Source organism: Phanerochaete carnosa (genome assembly GCF_000300595.1).
Source record: "Phanerochaete carnosa HHB-10118-sp unplaced genomic scaffold PHACAscaffold_2, whole genome shotgun sequence".
NCBI lineage: Eukaryota > Fungi > Basidiomycota > Agaricomycetes > Polyporales > Phanerochaetaceae > Phanerochaete > Phanerochaete carnosa.
Window position 1 is genome coordinate 3074153 of NW_006767629.1, and position 18741 is coordinate 3092893.

An 18741-nucleotide genomic window follows, 5' to 3' on the forward strand; every position below is an offset into this window, starting at 1 on the left:
GGTAAGGTGAAGTAAAAGCCTGCACAATAGAACATTGTTGCCCAGAAAATGGTCTATATATTTTAAATGAGAATCTACTGTCGGTCCCTTTCGATTTCCTTTTTTTCAATGCAGCATTTGTTGTACAACGCCGAAAAATGTGAAATGGATCAGCCAGAGGAGACGGTCAGGGGCCAAAGAAATTAGACGCCCAAAAGCGGTCAATGAAGCGCCCATTGGCGATCGCCATGACCTTAGCATTGTGTATATAGTAGAGGAGTAGTCGATACATACATAATACTTCAATCCAATCTTTATGATACCTACTTCCGGACTGTGCTCAGCATAAGACATGACTGTGACTGACCGTGTAGCTGGCGCTTAATGCAGCCCTCCGAAGAGGCTGCCTGGGGACGATGTGCACCGAAAGGTGGTGAAGTGCACTCTTCAGCCGCAGCTCGACACATGCTGGGTCTGTCAGTGTATGTATAGCACTAACACTTTTTGTTGGTGACGAGGAGAAACTGCATGTTTACTGTTTATAAACGTTCACACTAAGTTTACAAAAACTTTGTTTATATGCACGGAAACCGTAAACGGCGCGGTAAGAAACGTTTGTACACAGTAAACAAACAAAACGTTGGTTGTAGTCGTTTATAAGCCTAGACCGGGACTTCACACTTCTCGCAGTTCTTGCAATTGTACACCCTTTTGGCTGGCAAGTTCTTTTGACAGTATGGTGGCAACCATAGCCATAACTTTCCTCGGGACGGCGTCTGCTCAGCCGTCTTCTACTCGCAATCACTCGTCACTCGCTCTGAGATTGGACGGACATGTCTGGTTATTCGACTGTGGAGAGGCGACACAGCACCAAGTACAGAAGAGCAATGTAAAGATGGGAAAAATACAGAAGATATTCATCACACATACTCATGGTACGTATATAAAGTATGCGCATTCTGGGACACGTCAGCCGTAGCTGCTGAACATATGCAGGAGATCACATATTCGGGCTTCTCCCTCTTCTCGCCAGTAGGCTGAACGGAGCTGGGGGAATGGTCGAAGGCGTTGAAGACCCTCGAATACAGAATACAGCATCCAGCTCGATCATAGAGGTGAGGTACCCAAGACAGTCTCTTCGCGTGGATAAGTGTTAATCAAAGTTGACTGCTCTCTAGCCTATAGAGATATTTGGTCCTTACGGCACTCGTGCGTATGTCCGTTCCGGACTAAAATATACCTACACGAACCTCGGCGGTCCTTATGTCGTGCACGAGCTGCGCATGACCAACGACCCTCCCCCGTCAGAGGACTCGAGCACCCTCTCGCTGGACCACGCAGAACTACTCACAGGCCGGAATATCGTCCAGCAAGCAGACGGCACCTGGCGCGACATCTTTGCCTCGGATATGCTTACGGTGTCCGCCGCACCGATACACCACTCTGTTCCCTGCGTCGGATACGTTGTCCATGAGCGACCTATACCGGGAAAGATGAACCCCTCAATGTACGTGCCGCATCTGAAGCGGACAGGTACGCCCATGTCCGTGTTACGGCAGCTTCAGCGGGGTGAGACCGTCCAGTTGTCCGATGGCACCGTGCTGCAGGGCCCAGAGCGTCGCCCCGGCAGGAAAATTGTAATTCTTGGTGATACGTACGATCCGTCACCCATAGTGCCGCTAGCCGATGACACAGACCTGCTCGTACACGAAGCGACGAACGCGCACCTGCCCAGTGTCGATCCAGATACCAAGGCCTCGGACACCTACAAGAGCGTCGAGGAATGTGCGAAGTCAAGGGGTCATTCGACGCCTCAGATGGCCGGCGCATTTGCGAAGAGAATTGCAGCAAGAAGATTGGTTCTGAACCACTTCTCTGCCAGGTACGCTGGGGACGACGATAGTAACGAGAAGGCAAAAAAGGTGATGAATGCTCTCCGATGCCTGGCGGAAGAAATGTTTGGTGAAGGAAAAGAGGTCATATGTGCAAGAGATTTAATGACTCTGAATGTTGAGCCGCGGGAATGAGAAGCGGGGCCAGGCTTTTCGACAACTAGTACCGAACGTGACGATACGAGTGCAGTACAAGATAACATATACAAACCATCAGACAAACGTCGCACGTACTAAGCCAAATATTTCTTTCCTCTTGCTCCGGCCATGGACGCATGGACGAACGATATAGATATCGACGGTCAACTAGACTATTAAGACGTCACAGTTTCGCTATTAGTACCATAGCGCACCGAGACAAATGGCGACCCACCTGTCTCCTGGCCCTGCTACTCCTCCCGCTCTTCGCGCTAGCCACACTCTGCGCACGGCCGTCTTCCTCTATAGGCTCATCTACATCCATGGTGTCTTCCTCTGCATCTGCATCCGCGTCACCATCTGCACTGCCCTGGCCTAGTCGCTCCTGTGCAAGCCGGATTTCCTGGTCGATCTTGTCTACCTGCTTCTTCGTTTCAACAAGCGCAGTAGCAGCCTCGAGCAAGGCTTCCAGCTTCTGGCAATTGTCTTTGGTCGGCATGACCAGGCGCGAACTCGACACACTTAACTCTCCAAGAACCTGGGCAATTTTGTGCGCATTCGCAGACTTGGGAGCAGGAAGCTTGTAAGAGCGGAGATACACGGGTTGATGCGCCGCTTTCGTCGCAGTAGCTGTGGTCAGCTGTGGTACTTCCGTGCGATGGATGCAGTGAAGAGCATCTAGAGAAACATAGTCAGGGCGTACAAGCCAAACAAGAGTGTAAGGTTGCATACCATAGGCAGCACTCTTCGCACTTTGCTTTTTTGGAATTGGAGGTGCAAGCGAAACTGTAGTATAACTTGCACTTGCACTCGCGGATGTGGGCGTCTCAGGCTCTGCAGCAACCTTTTTCTTCGTCTTCTTGGTTGACACAGCTGAGATGCTTTCGGCTTGCGAAGTACCTGTAATACCTTCTTCTTCGGCCTGAACGTCAGGTAGTCCAGACTCGATACCAAGCAGAGTGCGCAAAAGCTCGTCTCTCTCCTTCTTGAAGCGTCGTTCATTCTGTTCCAGGCGCTTCAGCTCTGTGAACAGAGCTTCCTCCTCGGCTATCTCGTTTGGCGTCCGACTTTCAAGAGACTCGAGGTACTTCTTACGCATCACCTCTCGTTCTACAGAAACAATGAGATTGAGTCAGCGAAGAGATACTTCTTATACTGACCTTTGTCGAAAGCATAGCTCGAGAGGATCTGTGCTTTTGCACCCTCGTCGCCTGACCAGGGCCGATTGCGCACCAGCTTGCGACACACGCTAAAATATCTATCTTTCAGATCCTAAGAAAATAGAATTAGACGTTGATTAGAGGGCACTTGTCGATGTTGAATACCTCCATACTTCGCTGTGGTCCTTCAGGATATTCATATCGATCTGCGACAATATAGAATCGTTGATCATACTGTCTTACAAGGTCGAACAAATAGTCTGTCTCTTCTCTAGTCCAGTCCTTGTCTTCGCAGGTTAGCTTCCAAAGTTTGGAACCAATCTTCATTCACTGAGCGTGATATGTGCTTACCGACAAGGAATTTGGTGTATTCGTCTTGTGTGTACGTGTACGTTGTATTCTGCACATTGTATTGGGCGAAGGGATATTCTGATATTGCGCATGCATTAGTATGGGGGGATACTGACGAACGGTAGACCTTACCGGCGTCGTGAGGAGTCCCTGCCTTTACCCAATGTGATAACCGTAGTCCGTCAGAGCGAACTTGGTTCTGGAACGAACGCCATTCCCTGTAATAAAACGCCCCATGCCACAAGCATCAGGGAAGTCAAGCACATACGCTTATTGGGTCACCCAAACGTACCACTTGGCTCTTCCACCTCCGCCGAGATTCGGCTTCTGCTTTAGTCTAGGCTTAGCAAGTTGTGCGACAAGGGTTGGGGCAGATTGCCCAATAAGTGAGTACAGCTCCCTGGACATGCCCTCCGGCTTGCGAGCACGCTCGGTCGCAGGTGGAGCTTTGGGCTGGGAAGGACCTGGCGTCGAGGGAAGAGAGAACACAGAGCGGACGTCCGCCGCACTCGGGCCGGCCATTGTAACACAAATATGAGTTGGGTACGACAGAAACTGGGCCAAGTGGTTGAGAGTGGTAGTGGGGCGAGCAGACGAAGGTGAAAGCGTGAAGCAAGATGCGAAGCGCTCTGCGAAATTCAAGACGCGGCGCGGCGATCGCGCGTCCGGAAGTGATCGAGTGATCGCTCCTCACCTCTGCCCACCATGTTCTCCAGATCCTCCAGGCTCGCTGTTCGTCATATCCGCCAACATCCACTTGTGGCTCGACCAAGTCTGCGAGCATTTACTGCTACGCCTACTATTCGTACTGGCGATTCACCGACCAAGTTTGCGAACATCCTTGCCGGAGCGAACACACTTGCCGTACAGATTAAGACTGTGAACTCGGAAGGCATCCAACTCGAGGACGGGCTGATTATACCTTCAGCATGCCTCTTCATTGAAGGGAAAGTATTTCTCTGGAATGCGCCACCCACACCATGGGACGATTGGAAGCCAGAACACTTCGAGGTCTTCGATGCAGTCATCCCCAAGCCTGGTGCGTCTGGGTTAACTTTAATGCCAGTATCTAGCATGCAGCTCATCATTCGCTAGAGCTCGTGCTCTTGGGGACCGGACAGCGAGTGGTACCACCTCCCCCACACATCCGACAATACCTCAGCCAAATTGGCATTCAGATAGAAGTCATGGACACAGTATGTATTCCGGTAGCTCAGCTGTCAAAGTACAAACTGACCTCATTAATGTTAACATCTGTACTAGCGAAACGCATGTTCAACGTACAACCTGTTGGCAGAGGAAGGCCGTCGAGTTGCTGCAGCTCTCCTTCCTCCTACGCCCCAAGCATGGAAGTAGGCTCTTGTGATAAGTTCACAAGATCTAACAAGACGAGCCGACGCCCGGAATTCGTGGGTATCTGGAACAAATTCATATCTCCTGAACGCGTGAAGAGTGGTTTGTCATAGCTCGGGAACGTCTGTTGCTTTCCGCTTCCCCTTTCCTACGGTGTGATCTGGTTCGTCCTCGTCGTCTTCCACCAGAGACGGCAATGATACTTTGACGGGCTGAAGATTTCCTGTATGACGTGTTGTAGGTACAAGATGTCGTGGTATCCAACAATACATTACATATGGACGTATAATCCGGAAGAAAGCACATGCGACTTACCCTCTTCATCCTTGAACTGGATAAAAAGGCTTTCCCAATTGACCAGTTGCTGCTTGATAATGGTGTCGTCTGGGAGCGCCTCATACTGGCCATTTGGCCTCCCCCGTTCCTTGTGAGCTCGCGCGAAATCAAAGTCTTCTACACTTTCGATTGGTGGGATTGTCCACTCTGGCTCTTGTGGCGCACCGAACATATCGACGTCGCCGTCGCGATCTCTCGATAAAACATCAGCTTTTAGTGCGCTCAGGGCTTCAGCTTTGAGGTCTCCTATTGTTGTTTTCTCCGGTGTCGCGACTGTCGTGAGCACGGTCAGTTTGTGGGTCTTGATGGTAAGAACGAACGTCTTCGGCTGGGTGCGAGGGGGCTAAGGGGATTGTTAGCTCTATCGAGCTTCAAGACACCCATTGATACGAACCAAGACCGGCATAGTAGTTGGGTGCAGCAAACGCTATGTGAAGGTCTGGAGTAGCAATACGTGGTGGTTTGGGGTGAGAAGTTCCAACGCGTCGCGCGTTGAATGGCGGTAGTGAAGCAGGTAACACAGTCAGTCAAAGCTAGTAAGCATCTTTTGTAACGGCTTCTCCTTATCCGGACGCCCAGCAATTAAACGCGTGTGAATCGAAACCTGCCTAGTTCACCCTTATTTCAGCCTCCGAGTCGTGACGACCACTTCAGCGTTGTGCTCGCCCTGTCTACCGCAAGATGAGCACCGTGTACCACAAGCCCGACACGGCTGATCAGCCGTACCGCGACCCGACACCTCTCCCCACCGACTTGCCTAAAGTCGCCGAACTCGGAACGACCAGCGCACCGCTTAAGAGCGCCGCGTTCTTCATCGGGGCGTACTGCAAAGACTACAACGGTGCGTGCTCCTATTCCTCCTGCAGGCTCGCACGTGGGTGTACGACGGAGTCGCAGAAGAGGAGCGACCGAGCGAACTGTGAGGGCGCGCGCTGACGAGGACGCCTTGCGTGTACGACAGATGACTTTATGCTCTGCAAGGCAGAGAACCGCGACCCGGCACACTGCCTGAAGGAGGGTCGCCGCGTCACAAGATGCGCACAGGACTTGTACGCATCCTCCTTTCCTCACTCATCACTGCGGAGCAGCCACTCACAAAGGATACATGACGCAGAATTTCGAAGATGCGCGAGAACTGCCTAGAGCAGTTCAAGGCGCATTGGAACTGCTTGGAGCACAATAATCAGGTGCGTGAATTATACCAGTTCATAACTATCTCATTAATTAAACCGTCCTACAGGAGTACCACTACTGTCGGAAACCTGAGCGCACCCTCAACAAGTGCATGTTCGAGAAGCTTGTGAGTCACGCTATCGGAGGATCTTCTGATCCCTACTTATTGTTCTCGTGAATTAGGGTCTGGTGAAGACTATCCCTGGAATTCCAGAGGGCAAGACACCTATCCATGATGTCAAGGACCCAATATACGGTCATGTGCAAAAGTAGACGATATAATACATTTATTCTCCATGCCCTGAAGTACGCATTTACGGAGCCCATTTAGTCATACCATCTGTCTGTGGTTTGCTATCATACCGCTCAATCGTGTTTGATGCTGAAGGTCCTTTAGCCAACGCACTCAGGTTACAGCCTCAATGGACGCACATCAACATCGGTGCTATGCGGATTGGTAGCTTCCAGCTGGGAACGAAAAGTGGCATGATTGCACGTAATATATACAGTGGGTGCGATAGACGGCATGAAGACGAGCGCGAGGACTTGTGATGAGGTACAGAACATGGCGAAGGGATACAGCCTGACATAGCGGTCCATCCTTGATACGAGCCCAGTCAGGTGTAGTATGCATGCGTTTTGACTCGTGACCTCATCTCTCGTTATCGTCGGGCTGGAGAGTCAGGATAAGTATTGGGGTAATTGGCTGATCTTGACGACGACAAAGGGGTAACCGATGACCACTCATAGGTCTGGAGAAGTGAAACGTAGAACGAAGTTGGCGATAATTGCTCCCAGCAGGGCAATGCATAAGACGGTCTGCAGAACGTAGGTCAGTGAGACGCTAAGGCCAGACAGAAGAATGCGGCGCACTGGGCCAATCCGGTCGTCGTATGGTCCACGTCCTCCCGTGCGAATGGAGTTTGCTCTCCAGTGGTATGTCCAAAGTGCGTATACCATCACTGCAACCGCTAAGGTGGAGCGCATGAGGTTTAGCTTCCAGCTCACTCTAGAGAGGCAACATACCAACGACGGAGAACATTGCAGCACTGATTTGTCCAACCTACACCGCACCTTCAGCGAATTCGGGGTGGAGAAAATCAGCAAGCGTACCTTATCGCCAAAATTGAGCAGACCGACTGCCAATCCGCCGAGGACGACAGTGAAATGAAGCCATGACAAGAAAGTTCGCTCGTTGGCAAAGGAGACTTTTGGCTCAACCTTAACGGGGAGCGCGATGCGCTTTGCGGCAGTGCGCTGTAGGAGGGGTTGTGTCGACATGGGGGTGGGTCGCGTGCAAACAGCGACGGTACCTCGTGAAGAAATACACCACTAAGCCTGGCGAGTTGCCGATGGTCTGGAGGAGGTCAAGTCTAAAAAGGAAACTCGACGAACGTGCGCGGCATTAGAGGCTAGTGCTTCCGGTGGCCCCGCGGATGTGCCGGATACTCTCGGCTCTTTGCCGAACGTAAGGACAACGCGAGGACAGTCTGTAGAAAATGGCCATAGGGTGGCCTATGTTCACCCTTGCTCCGTATCTCTTCACCAGCCGGCATGCAATTATATCTTTGCAAAGAAAAATTATCCAATTATATCGTGAAAAGCCACGTGAGAGCCAAATAACGCGTAAACAAGGCGCGCAGCCTCGACCAAGCGCACAACATTCCACCTCTCCATGTTCCAGCCTCTCGCAACCGCTCGAGCGTACCCATAGAATGCCAAACAGCACGCCAAATATATTAGGGTGTGATGTGAACGAGGTCAATAACCTTTCTAATCTCAGCTTACATTTTTTGAGAGCTCCTTTATGATCTCCAGTCGGCAATCGTGCAAGCCACACACGAAGTGAACATCTCCTCTACCTTCATTGGCGCAGGTTGACTTTACATGACATAGATTGCCTACAAGGTGGGCATTCTGAATGTTGACCAAGAAGAAACATCCAGTACGCCCGATGAGACCGCATATATGCACGTTGCTCAAACTCCAGCTACGTATGAGCTCTCAGAAACAATGTTGAATCACGCGCAAGGCGAAGATGGAGTGCGGAAAGCCCCTGCAGCGTCTTCTTTTCTAAACTCCCAAGGTATGTAATGTGTTTCTGTTGACCACCCTAATCAATCACGGAAACGCTTTACAGAAGCCTCGGGGAACGTACTCTGCAAGCCAACCAGAGCAAATGAGAAAAGCGCATATATCCTACAAGAATCTACAAAAGGTAACCCCACAAGGGGAAGCGTTAGTACATGTCAGATCACGCTAACTACAGTGCTCGAAGATCTCACCTGCGGCGCATACAGCGAGCCCCACGAGCCTCTGGAGGGGTCGAATGATAGAGATAGAACACCATGTCAATCTTCATCATCATCAACGGTCCCCACTCCAGATCGCGCTCTTAGCCCTGCATCAACGGCGGGAACACATTCACCTCACAAGTCGGCCAATGGCGCGCCCATTCCACCACCGAAACACGAGAGCGGGACCAGCCTCCCAAGCGTCAAGTCTAAAACCTTATCAGATTTATTCCCTCACACTAGCGAGGAAGAGTCCTCGGTCGCTGAGTTTCCATCCACCACAGACTCATCTGGCCCTTCTCGATGCTTGGAACTGCCAGCGGCTCAGGGCACGTATATCAAGCCTTCCATTGAACACGCCGTGTACGATGCTCCGGAAGACGGGGTTGATACAACGAGCACGTATACCTCCAGCACTCAGGAGAACAGGTCGTCTCAGACAGATCCCAATATCAGCTCACTATTGTATATGCTCCCAGCAGCAGCGACTCAGCCTATCGCCGCCGCGGGTCTACATCCCTGTCCCGTTTCGGACGGACCTGCTTCATCTTTAATCGAAAGCTTGCTCCTGTTCGATGAAGCTATCCCAGAGACCCTCGCTGTGCCTCTTGTGCCTACTGTTAACCTGGACCTTGGGGACTCTTCAACTCTTAAGGACGGCTCTATTCTTAGAGACTTCGCCGTGCCCACTGGACGTCTTGGAAGTCTCGACGATAGACCTGCTGCATTTGCGCCTCCGGCTGTTGAAGCTGGTCTTCCAGCTACTTCCACTTTAATAACTCCTCTCTGCGGCAGACCTACGTTCTCTCATGCTGTCCACCCCAATTCCGCGCGTCAGTCTGTCGATTCCTGCTCCACCGCATCCCCAGCCTCTTCAGCTGTTACGGCGGCCACCTTTGTGCCTGCTAATCGCCCTGGATCACCGTCCGTCTTAGATCTTTCCCTTTTGTCTGACCTCGGCCCCTCGACGGCTGCTCCCGCTACTGCGATCTTGTCTGGCACTGATCTCGTTTGCTCTCAACGCTCTGCCGCAAAATCTGGTCCTCACCTTATAGATTCTGGCTGCGGAACGGCTGCTCCCTCGCCCTCACTTCCTACTTCCGTTATGAATCCTGCATTGTCTTTACCCGGTGTTCACTACGACTTAGGTACTATCACAGCCACCACTGACGCTACTCCAAGCGACTTGACCGACACTCCCGGCGACATGAGCGCAACGTCTCCATATCTGTCTGACAGCCTGTCTGAACCTGCTGATACTGGCGCTAACCCGCACATCCTCGTTTCAGAACTCGAGGACATCTTCCCGGTCATAGTCCCACCGGACGAGCGGACGAAGGCTGTCATCAAGGCTGCCGTTGCCGACTTTTCTTCCCGGGACGCCGATGACCTTGCGTCGCCCGGTTTGCCACCTTCGAGCCCACCATGCAGCCAAGTATCTGACTTCCATCTCCCGCCCTCGCAGCATGGATGCCGCGGCGGCACCTCGAGCGTATTCTCGCTCGCAAATGGAAAAGACCACGAGAAGGGTAATAGCGAAGCTGACATGGACATCTATCTCTCCCAACCGAGCTCGTCCCCTCCGGGCCAGGTCTTTTCATCATCTCCCCCATTGGCTCTTAACTCGCCACCGACGTCTCCTCAACTCTTGCCGCAGGGCAGTGGCAAGGACAGGATAAGCGACGCTGAGTTGGACTTGGAGAGTTGTTTACCCGATGTCGAGCCAAAGGACATGCCAAAGAAACGAGTGGCGACAGACGACTTAGCCGATGAGTTACCGGAGCTCAAGCACGCGGTAAGCTCCTTTCGTCACCCGAGGAACTACTGTTACCGACTAGTCATGCGCAGAGAACGACAAGTTATTCGCCACCTCCGCCACCGAACCCGAAGCGCCACACGCCGCTGGGTCAGAAGAGGGCGTATAAGAAACTCATCCAGCCTTTCCGTTCTCCACTCGTCAACATCGAAGACGTACTCGCTGGCAAGGACCACGTATACACGAGCGGGCGTGCCCACCCTATAAACAAGCCTGCGGCGAAGGCTGAGCCACAAGACGATCCTGGGCTCGAAACTATGAGCGGTGGCGAGATTGTCGACCGCGCGCCTAGCCAGCCTAGCCAGTTCATCGCGACGAAGGACCGCACAGCCAATGCAGGCAAGCCCTTCAAAGCTCTTGTTATCCAGCCTAATGCTGCGGCGGTCTCACCGGGAACGAAGACCGGTTCCACTCTTCAAGCCTTGCAGGCCCGCGTGCAGAAGCTCAAGCAAGCAATCAAGATCAAGCACGACCGCGAGAAGTCGGGCGATGGGCACAACCTCGAGGCGCTCGTGAGCAAATGGCGGTCGGTCGGTCGGGAAGTTGCCTGGCTCGTGTGGGATACCGTGAAGGACCTCGATCCTGGGGATAGCTTAAAGGTCGCCGTGCCCGTTAGAGGTGAATGGGACGGCGATGAGGTGCTTCCGACGAAGAAGAGAGGCCATGGTTCTGCTAACGATGGATTTAAGGATGGGTGGGGATGGGACGGCGGGAAGGGCGGGAAGCATGATGGATTTGATAGTAACTGGGGATGGGATGACAGGAAAGACGGCGAGATTGTGAGCGGGACTGAGGAGCGTGCCACGGAAGACGAAAGGACGGGCATGGGCGAGGAGAATGTGCCAACCATGAACCACTCTTTGGGCACAATGCTCAGGCACCTCGGGATCGACCCGGAGACCTTGGGATGGGACGAAGATGAAGGCGACTTTGTCAGTGAGCCTTGACGTGATAGAACACTTACTGGTACATTTTTTGGTAGCAACAGCTTACTTAGTCTTGTCGAATCCTGTGTCTAGCGGAAGGCGTGCTAACTACCCACCGTCCTCGAAGGCATAGGAAATAACTGATTGTGCCGCTCGAAGATTGGGAACGTGGCGAACATTTCTTATCGTTCAGAGTAGGATAGGTTGGGCAGATCCAAATGAAGTATATTCATCTAGTTTACTACATGCCCTTTGGCCGAAAGACGTGGATGATGCCCGGGATACGGAAGACGTGGACGATGCCCGGGATACGGGATACGGGATAAATCTTATGATGCTTATTTCTGACGGTCCTACCACGCAGCGAGCTCCCGTATCTATCTTTCTGACCTGTATTTATAGGGGTCATGTCTAGCTCGGAGGGTAAGAAAACGTTGAGGATGCGACAGGAATGAACGCACCATTTGATAAATAAAATGGAGGTTGAGCCCGAAACGATCCTCATGCAGGGGTGTGGTAGCCAGAGGTTGATTGACAGCTTGGTCTTTCGTCCACGCCCTCTGCATAATGCAAAGCCGTAATAAGTAACAGGCAATTTGAATACGGCATGGGGCCGGAAATGCGATGTCTTGGACAGATCGTCGTCATATCTCTAGGACGAGAAAAACAACAGGTGTGATGACGGAAAAGCTTCGTTGATTTCGTGAGAGGCGAGTCTTCTCTATTCGTTAGAGGCGCGTCCTGTATATCGCTAGTATGATCGACGTGGAGTGTGTTATGCCGTGACGAGCGGGAGGGAGCGCGGCAGGAGTACGTTGAGACGTGGGTAGGACGGTGAGTAGAGGCCACAAGCGGAGGTGGAAGATAGGGTCACTGGGTACAGCTAACTGTGGAAGGCGGCGGCGAGCGGATATCCAGATGGGCCCGCGGGGTGCGTTGAGCATAGTCGTGATGGCCGAGGGAGAGGAGGTTATGGTGACGAAGCTGAACGTGGGCGGTTCGATCGATCGCATTCGGTTGTGTTGAGCGGGCGGATGCACTGCGTCCTCGTCTCTGACCACGACCACAACCGCAATCGCCACCTCGACCACGACCTTCGGTCGCTGCTCGATTTTTTTCTCTAGCATGTCGTCACCGTGTTCCATGTCGTAGCATCGCCTGGCCTGCTTGGTACCTCGATGATCGCCAAGATCCATGCGAATCCGAACACTCAGCTCCGACTTACGCGGCATCTTCAGACTCGGACTCTTGCAGTGAAGATAATTCAATAACGCCAGGATCTTGGAGTTGCTCGTGCGTTCTGGTATCCTTGTTTCGGATTGCCATGGTGCTGCTCGGTCGTGTTCGCATACCGGCCCATAATCAAGGTCGTCGCCTGTCGCACGCGTGTGGTGGCGGCGCCCTGTCTACTTCAACGGTATCTTCTTGCATGCGTTACTCTTGCTGCACTCCGTCTTCAAGAGTAGGTCGGTATCGTCGAGAGATACGTCAACCTTTGTCGGACAGGCAGCGGAGCTGCGAGAAAATTCCTTTGTGGAGAAAATAACGGTAGAAAATGCCTTAGGCCTCGCCCATGGAGAGCTATACGTTGAGCTGCCGTATTCGCGTTGGTTGATGCCGCGGTAAATGACAAACGGCCGAGCACCTGGAGGCCACCGGGAATAGTTGCTTATGCATGCTGTTGACCAACGATCACATAGGGTTTGTCGTCCTGCAAATCTCCCGTTGCTTCACTTGTCCTGGAGAGTCCATACGCTCGACGTCCTACACGTCGTGAGGGCAAAGACTGTTGTCTCTACGGCATCGAACGTGGACCCGAGAAGAACGGTCCTCGGAAGGCCATGGTACGTCTTCCGGCGAGTATATACTCCTTGAGCTCAAGAATATGTTTTCTTCCAGCAATGCAAAGGCTGAACCTTTCTATTCCTCTGCCAGGATGCACTACGCCGTCCACCGGCCGTCCTCTGGCTTCCCCACGTCACCTGTCACAGCCACGATGTGTCACATATTGTCACAATGCGTAACGGCAGTCGTGACAAGTCGCGAACACGCACGAGGTAGGACAAGGGTGTACGTGGAGAAGCCAAAAGACAACCTGGTAGTCGTCCTATGGCATCTCCTTGGTACCTGATGGGCGGTTGTGGCACCGCCTCACGGGTGGAATAGAGAGTAGGGCCCACTGGACAAGGGGCCATGTGCAATTTGCTTCCGCGAGAGTTTCGCGTGAAGGGGCAGACATCATGTTCTGCCAACCTGCGAATAGCGTCAGGACATTGCTCGTTCTCAAAGAGCTCGAAGAAGGCCACCATACTGTTCATTGGGTCGGTTTTTGCAGTTCTGAACCTTGACTTCGTCTTGCCACGCCGTCGCTGCCTTCGCACCAGACCGCCGATGGCAGCTCGGCTTTCATTCCTGTTATTCCGCAGATGGGTCGGCTACCACTAATCATGGGTCCTACATCGGTCACAACAACGCTCGGCCACGATCTTTGGTCCCTTGCTATGGTACCCGTGTCTTCGGTTTGTCTTCCTTAGCTTCCACCCCATCTCTCCCACGACTAGCCTTCATCTTGATGTTTGGGGAACGCAGCTCGGAGAGCCGCTCATTCTGGCCGGCGAACGATCACAAGCTGCCATGGGAGCACACATACAACGGCAGATTCGGGGGCTATTGGCATGCAGGCCGTGACGCGTACCAAGATTGTAGTCGGCGATTGAGTCTGGTTAGCTGGCTTAAGCTTCTTGATTTGCCGCCGCGTTTGCCTTTCCAATCAACCCCGCCGCGTAACAAGCTCGCGAGTCTCGACCCCCCGCGCTATTAAAACCCTGAATGATTGCGACTTGGTCCCTCGTGCCCCTCTTTCTCATTTCCTGCCCCGGCCAGGAGCCGTCCAGCTCTGCTCCTGCGCATCTGCTCTAGTCGACCAGCATCTCGCATAGCCGCTAAAAAAAAACTTGCAAGAGCCGAGCTATGCTCCTGTGCGAGACAGACGAACTCCTTCTCGACGTCTTCGACCCGCCGCCGCCTTATGAAGAGGAAGAATACGACGTCTATCTCCTTTGGCCGTCGCACTCGCCGCCGCTGCTCATACCTGCTCCGTGTAACGCGGAGCTCGACCCCTACGCGGTCCACAGAAGCCCAGTTGCGGCACCCGAGTGTGGAGTCGCAGGTTTACGGCCACCTCATTTCCTGACGAACAACAACAGCGGCGGCGCACCGCCAACAGCCTCCAGGTTGAGCACACGACCGCCATATTTCCATCTCTCTTTTCCAACGCCTCACAGACGGCAAGCTGTTGAGCTGGACGCGTTGGCTCTTCCGGTATGCATTCTTCGTCTTGCTGGTTGCAGGAGACTGACTATTGTGCAGCCGCGCAATCTTGAAAGTTCGTTCTTCGAGGAGCCCGCCTTCATTGAAGATGATACATCTCAGCAGTTGGCGGACATTGGCTACAGCAATCTCTTCTGTTCGGGCTTGGCGTTAAAGGTCGGTCTTGCTTATCTTCGTGGTCTGCCTCGCTACTGATCTTGTCGTTTTCTTGGATTTTGCAGTCACGCCAGCTCACGAAACAACTTGACACGCTCTACCGAAAGATTCAGCATGCCTTCAAAACCTTGACGGTAACGCGCACGCAACGCGGCGTGTAGTTGCAGTTTGAAAGCCCACGCTCACACCTCTTGATTCACTCTTGTTGCACGCCGTTTGAAACGGTGAGGTCGGAAAGTCGGAAGCTCGGTCTGCTTGCATCGTGTTCCTTGGTCTGCTCTTCATTCTTCTTGGTCACTCTCTTGGTCACTCCTCGTACACGCTCGTTGCTGTCTGATCCTTTCTTGTTGCGAACATCTTCTTGGTCACACGTTTTCTTGCACACTTCTTGCTGTCCTCTGTACATATATCTTGCTATCGGCATATTGTCTTGCACATCTTGCTGTCTTCTTGGTCATACTGTATCTTGCTGTCGCTGCATCTAATCACCACACTCAAAACATGCACTTTGTATTCTCAACGTGGTGTCAACAGGGCAAAGCGACGGTGTCTGGTCGCACGGTGTCGAGAAGACGCGAAGGGAAGGCCAGCGTTCAGGGGTGCAAAGGACGCGGGGGTTTAATTTGACTACGGGAGCTTGTACCTGGATCGTAGGTTAGGGAGTGCCACGACGAGATGAAGACGACATCGCGTACTTACTCACTCGATGTCGCGCCGAAGTATACGTTGCTGGGTGTTCAGCTGCATGCAAGGTCGATAGGAACGCAGGCTAGGCCAAGAGGTAAGTGTCGGGAACAAAGGGCGGGCGCGCTGCGAGATGCAACGAATCATCGCCATCGTCCTGCCCTAAACCCATGGCGCCTGCGCCTCTCCCCCGACGCTACCCCGAATAGGCAAGTCCAGAGTCTGGCCAACGCGTCTACGGCTCCCCGACGCTCCAGCAACGGCGCCGACGATTGTCCACATTGTTTTAGTCTATGAGCCAACTGCCATTTGTATTGATCTCTCCTGCAAGCCGAGGGCTCGGGCTCGCACTTGCAAGGCACTACCTTCGTACAACAGACCTCCCGGTCTTCGCAACCCATCGCTCGGACGTCCCTGCCCCGCTCCGGACGCAAATGCTCAACGGCATACCAGACGTCGACCCTGACAGGCTGACCCTCCTCCGGCTCGAGCTCACCTCGGAAGCGAGCATCGCGCGGGCGGCCGAGAGCCTCGCGAACCAACTCCCGCGCTCGGGCGCACACATCCACACCGCGTTCTTCGCCGGCGGCGTGCTGCACCCCGAGCGGCGCCCTGCAGACGTCGACGCCGTGCAGGCGCTCGAGACCTTCCAGGTGAACACGCTCGCGCACCTCCTGTGCATCAAGCATTTCGCGCGCTTCCTCCCGCGGCGCGCACAGAACGTGTCGCACGACGCTGCCGCCGCGCCGGTGAAGTGGGTGCATGTGTCTGCGCGCGTCGGGAGCGTCTCGGATAACCGCCTCGGCGGGTGGTACTCGTATCGCGCGAGCAAGGCCGCGCTGAACCAGGTCGTGCGCACGTTCGACCTGCACCTCCAGGCGAAAAGGTTGCCTGCTATATGCGTCGGCGTGCACCCCGGCACGGTCAGGACCGACCTCAGCAAGGACTTCTGGGGTGGAGTGCCAAAGGAGCGGCTGTTTGAGCCTGATTATGCGGCAGAAAAGCTGGCTGAGGTCGTTGGCAGCCTCAAGGAAGATCAGAGAGGTAGGATCTGGGACTGGAAAGGGGAGGAAGTTGTGCCGTGAAGGAGCGATCGCAAGTGCGAGGTTCAATGTGCGTGATACCCACAGCAAGATACCCAGGACAGTAGCAATAGATACACAAGACATTACAGAGATGACTCGACAGCGTAGTGTAGCATAGAGAGCAAAGCAGAGAAATACACTAGCCTAGCCTAAAATCCAGTCAAGCTTGTTGTATATGGCTGCCGTTAACATAACGGTTCTGCCCATTCACAGCACGCTCCGGATACCTGTGTTAACCACGGTGAGCACATGGTGTGGAAGCGCGAATGAGTAGCATACCTAGTCTTGATCCTTGTAGCAAGGTCTTCTTCGTAAATCTGGTCGCCGCCGAGCTGGTTTCCAAGCGTCAACCAGCCAGACCTCGTGTTGTGCTTCCTCCCAAAGATCTCGATTTTGCGTCCGCCGGGGCACATCCGCTCGATGAGGCCGTACACCTCGTCGGGTTTGCGCGACGTCTCGCGCACCTCGGAGACGATGACGTCCGTGTCGAGACCACGGTTGGCCCAACTGGGGAACTTGAGGCACCCGTGCTCGTCTGTGACGGTCTTGACGCCGACGAGCATGTGCTCCTTGGTGTGGTTGATCCAATGCCCTGTGCGTCCCGTGCGGATCACGCGTTGCAGCTGGTTGGTCTTCACCCAGACGACCTCGTCGACTCGCGTGTAGCCCCACACGCGCATACACTCGCGTCCGACCTCCATTGCACGGCCGGTGACCCAGAGGAAGAGCATGCCTTCATCCTGCAACATGGGAATTGGCATCGCGCGCATCTCGTCGTCGGTCATGGTACCGTACGGGAGCTGCATCAAAGTCAATAAGCGAGCGTGAAGGGCGAGACAGGCACGCACACTCATGTGGATATCCCAAGGCGGGTCTGCCATGATGACTTGAAACTTACCAAGCACAGAGTAGTCGAATCTGCGCAGATCACAATTGATCCACTGTGGCGGGAGCTGAAACGATTGTTGAGCGACGCGTAGACCAGCATGTGAACAGGAGCTGACCGGTGAAACCTCCTTTCCTGTAGGCCCTAGGCCAATGCCAAGCTTGTGCAGCATCTTCTTTGGCTCCGTCTGGTCGGACCTGCCGGCGCCGTCGTTGACGTCCCAGTCGATCTCGAAGTGCAGGTATCTGCACGGCGCCTTCTCTTTGCCACGCCCACCAGCACCAAGACCGCTGGGAAGCGCCACGGTCGTCTGGCCTTGAGCACCATAGCCGTGCGGCGCCCTGTTCGATGGGAGTGGAGGAATCGAGGGTGATTGCGCATATGTCGGCTCAGAGTAGCACGTGTTGAGATATGAGCAGTGTCCTAGTGTTGGGTCCGTGTGCGGACGGATGAGCGGGCGAAAATGCACACGCTCACAGATGGTGACCGACGCGGTATCGCTTTCGGGCGCGATGGCGCGACGCGCGCTGAGGCATTCCTCTTTGGTGATGTTCGGGCAGATGGGCTCGAACGCCGTATTGGGAGAATGGAACTGATAGAATATGGTGAGCAACTGAGAGCAAGATATTCAAAAATAGTACACACCTGCTCGGCGAGGAGCCTTCCCCTGGCCGTACCTCGTTGCAAGAGCGCATACACTTCGCGCATGTCCTTGCTCAAGCTGTCCAGCGTAGAGGGCATAGGTCTGCGGCATTCTGCATCGCTACTCGCTTCGTCTTCCTGCACAGCAGTCGCAGAGTCTGCGTCCTCGTCTACGATGCGCTTGCGCTTCTTGCCATGCGCAGCGGTGCCTAGTCCGCCGTTCTGGCCCCTGGACGTTTGACCGAGCTGGACGTCAAGGACCGTCATCTCACCGTCACGAGACAGCACAATCTTTCCCTCCTCCCAGTCCTGCGACAGAGAGTCTAGTATGTGTTCGAACCGAGAGAGGTCCGTGAGGCGGAAGTTTGGTGGTGGATCAGGTCCCGGGAAGAGACCAGGACTTGGAGGACCCGATGAGACAACGCGTGCAAGGAGGTCAAAAGACGATATCGGCGTGTGGATTTGCCCAGAAGCAAACAGATTCCTCAGAGCGTTTGAGGCCACGATCTTGAGCTTTTCATCATTGGACATGGCAGAACA

General features: G+C 53.7%; 9 protein-coding genes across 9 annotated transcripts; 6 read left to right on the forward strand and 3 right to left on the reverse strand.

The window, feature by feature from the left end:
* The first annotated feature begins 646 nt into the window (after nt 1–646).
* PHACADRAFT_114860 (uncharacterized protein) lies at nt 647–2204 on the forward strand. Its single transcript, XM_007392220.1, has 3 exons — nt 647–914; nt 976–1094; nt 1158–2204. Exons 1-3 carry the CDS (start codon nt 716–718, stop codon nt 2004–2006), a joined length of 1167 nt encoding a protein of 388 aa, XP_007392282.1. The 5' UTR covers nt 647–715; the 3' UTR covers nt 2007–2204.
* PHACADRAFT_192098 (uncharacterized protein) lies at nt 2174–4042 on the reverse strand (the record flags this gene model as incomplete). The annotated part of the gene is made up of 8 exons (XM_007392221.1): nt 2174–2182; nt 2245–2687; nt 2742–3119; nt 3170–3281; nt 3335–3456; nt 3521–3598; nt 3653–3738; nt 3813–4042. 8 exons carry the CDS (start codon nt 4040–4042, stop codon nt 2174–2176), a joined length of 1458 nt encoding a protein of 485 aa, XP_007392283.1.
* Nucleotides 4043–4214: 172 nt separating this feature from the next.
* On the forward strand, nt 4215–5711 carry PHACADRAFT_137870 (uncharacterized protein). The gene is made up of 3 exons (XM_007392222.1): nt 4215–4559; nt 4616–4716; nt 4784–5711. The coding sequence occupies exons 1-3, from the start codon at nt 4226–4228 to the stop codon at nt 4874–4876; spliced, it is 528 nt and encodes a 175-aa protein (XP_007392284.1). The 5' UTR covers nt 4215–4225; the 3' UTR covers nt 4877–5711.
* Nucleotides 5712–5840: 129 nt separating this feature from the next.
* Nucleotides 5841–6774, forward strand: PHACADRAFT_137876 (uncharacterized protein). The gene is made up of 5 exons (XM_007392223.1): nt 5841–6050; nt 6171–6258; nt 6324–6396; nt 6450–6509; nt 6566–6774. Exons 1-5 carry the CDS (start codon nt 5891–5893, stop codon nt 6653–6655), a joined length of 471 nt encoding a protein of 156 aa, XP_007392285.1. The 5' UTR covers nt 5841–5890; the 3' UTR covers nt 6656–6774.
* A 352-nt stretch (nt 6775–7126) lies between these two features.
* PHACADRAFT_158137 (uncharacterized protein) lies at nt 7127–7663 on the reverse strand (the record flags this gene model as incomplete). The annotated part of the gene is made up of 4 exons (XM_007392224.1): nt 7127–7201; nt 7256–7353; nt 7409–7445; nt 7496–7663. 4 exons carry the CDS (start codon nt 7661–7663, stop codon nt 7127–7129), a joined length of 378 nt encoding a protein of 125 aa, XP_007392286.1.
* Nucleotides 7664–7881: 218 nt separating this feature from the next.
* On the forward strand, nt 7882–11450 carry PHACADRAFT_181699 (uncharacterized protein; the record flags this gene model as incomplete). Its single annotated transcript, XM_007392225.1, has 4 exons — nt 7882–8142; nt 8279–8468; nt 8523–10471; nt 10525–11450. 4 exons carry the CDS (start codon nt 7882–7884, stop codon nt 11437–11439), a joined length of 3315 nt encoding a protein of 1104 aa, XP_007392287.1. The 3' UTR covers nt 11440–11450.
* A 2861-nt stretch (nt 11451–14311) lies between these two features.
* Nucleotides 14312–15396, forward strand: PHACADRAFT_250417 (uncharacterized protein). The gene is made up of 3 exons (XM_007392226.1): nt 14312–14739; nt 14788–14904; nt 14970–15396. Exons 1-3 carry the CDS (start codon nt 14389–14391, stop codon nt 15063–15065), a joined length of 564 nt encoding a protein of 187 aa, XP_007392288.1. The 5' UTR covers nt 14312–14388; the 3' UTR covers nt 15066–15396.
* Nucleotides 15397–15881: 485 nt separating this feature from the next.
* Nucleotides 15882–16673, forward strand: PHACADRAFT_158142 (uncharacterized protein; the record flags this gene model as incomplete). Its single annotated transcript, XM_007392227.1, has 1 exon — nt 15882–16673. One exon carries the CDS (start codon nt 15882–15884, stop codon nt 16671–16673), a length of 792 nt encoding a protein of 263 aa, XP_007392289.1.
* Nucleotides 16674–16858: 185 nt separating this feature from the next.
* Nucleotides 16859–18732, reverse strand: PHACADRAFT_88183 (uncharacterized protein; the record flags this gene model as incomplete). The annotated part of the gene is made up of 4 exons (XM_007392228.1): nt 16859–17473; nt 17522–17626; nt 17678–18151; nt 18205–18732. 4 exons carry the CDS (start codon nt 18730–18732, stop codon nt 16859–16861), a joined length of 1722 nt encoding a protein of 573 aa, XP_007392290.1.
* Between the last annotated feature and the right edge of the window lie 9 nt (nt 18733–18741).

Excerpts from the sequence above, each read along its gene's own strand:
- PHACADRAFT_114860 (XM_007392220.1), top strand. The coding sequence starts at position 716 with ATGGTGGCAACCATAGCCATAACTTTCCTCGGGACGGCGTCTGCTCAG. Across the intron at positions 915-975 it reads ATTCATCACACATACTCATG|GAGATCACATATTCGGGCTT; the intron begins GTACGTATATAA and ends GAACATATGCAG. Across the intron at positions 1,095-1,157 it reads CATCCAGCTCGATCATAGAG|CCTATAGAGATATTTGGTCC; the intron begins GTGAGGTACCCA and ends ACTGCTCTCTAG.
- PHACADRAFT_250417 (XM_007392226.1), top strand. The coding sequence starts at position 14,389 with ATGCTCCTGTGCGAGACAGACGAACTCCTTCTCGACGTCTTCGACCCG. Across the intron at positions 14,740-14,787 it reads TGGACGCGTTGGCTCTTCCG|CCGCGCAATCTTGAAAGTTC; the intron begins GTATGCATTCTT and ends ACTATTGTGCAG. Across the intron at positions 14,905-14,969 it reads GTTCGGGCTTGGCGTTAAAG|TCACGCCAGCTCACGAAACA; the intron begins GTCGGTCTTGCT and ends TGGATTTTGCAG.
- PHACADRAFT_137870 (XM_007392222.1), top strand. The coding sequence starts at position 4,226 with ATGTTCTCCAGATCCTCCAGGCTCGCTGTTCGTCATATCCGCCAACAT. Across the intron at positions 4,560-4,615 it reads TGCAGTCATCCCCAAGCCTG|AGCTCGTGCTCTTGGGGACC; the intron begins GTGCGTCTGGGT and ends ATCATTCGCTAG. Across the intron at positions 4,717-4,783 it reads AGATAGAAGTCATGGACACA|CGAAACGCATGTTCAACGTA; the intron begins GTATGTATTCCG and ends CATCTGTACTAG.
- PHACADRAFT_137876 (XM_007392223.1), top strand. The coding sequence starts at position 5,891 with ATGAGCACCGTGTACCACAAGCCCGACACGGCTGATCAGCCGTACCGC. Across the intron at positions 6,259-6,323 it reads ACAAGATGCGCACAGGACTT|AATTTCGAAGATGCGCGAGA; the intron begins GTACGCATCCTC and ends TACATGACGCAG. Across the intron at positions 6,397-6,449 it reads GCTTGGAGCACAATAATCAG|GAGTACCACTACTGTCGGAA; the intron begins GTGCGTGAATTA and ends ACCGTCCTACAG.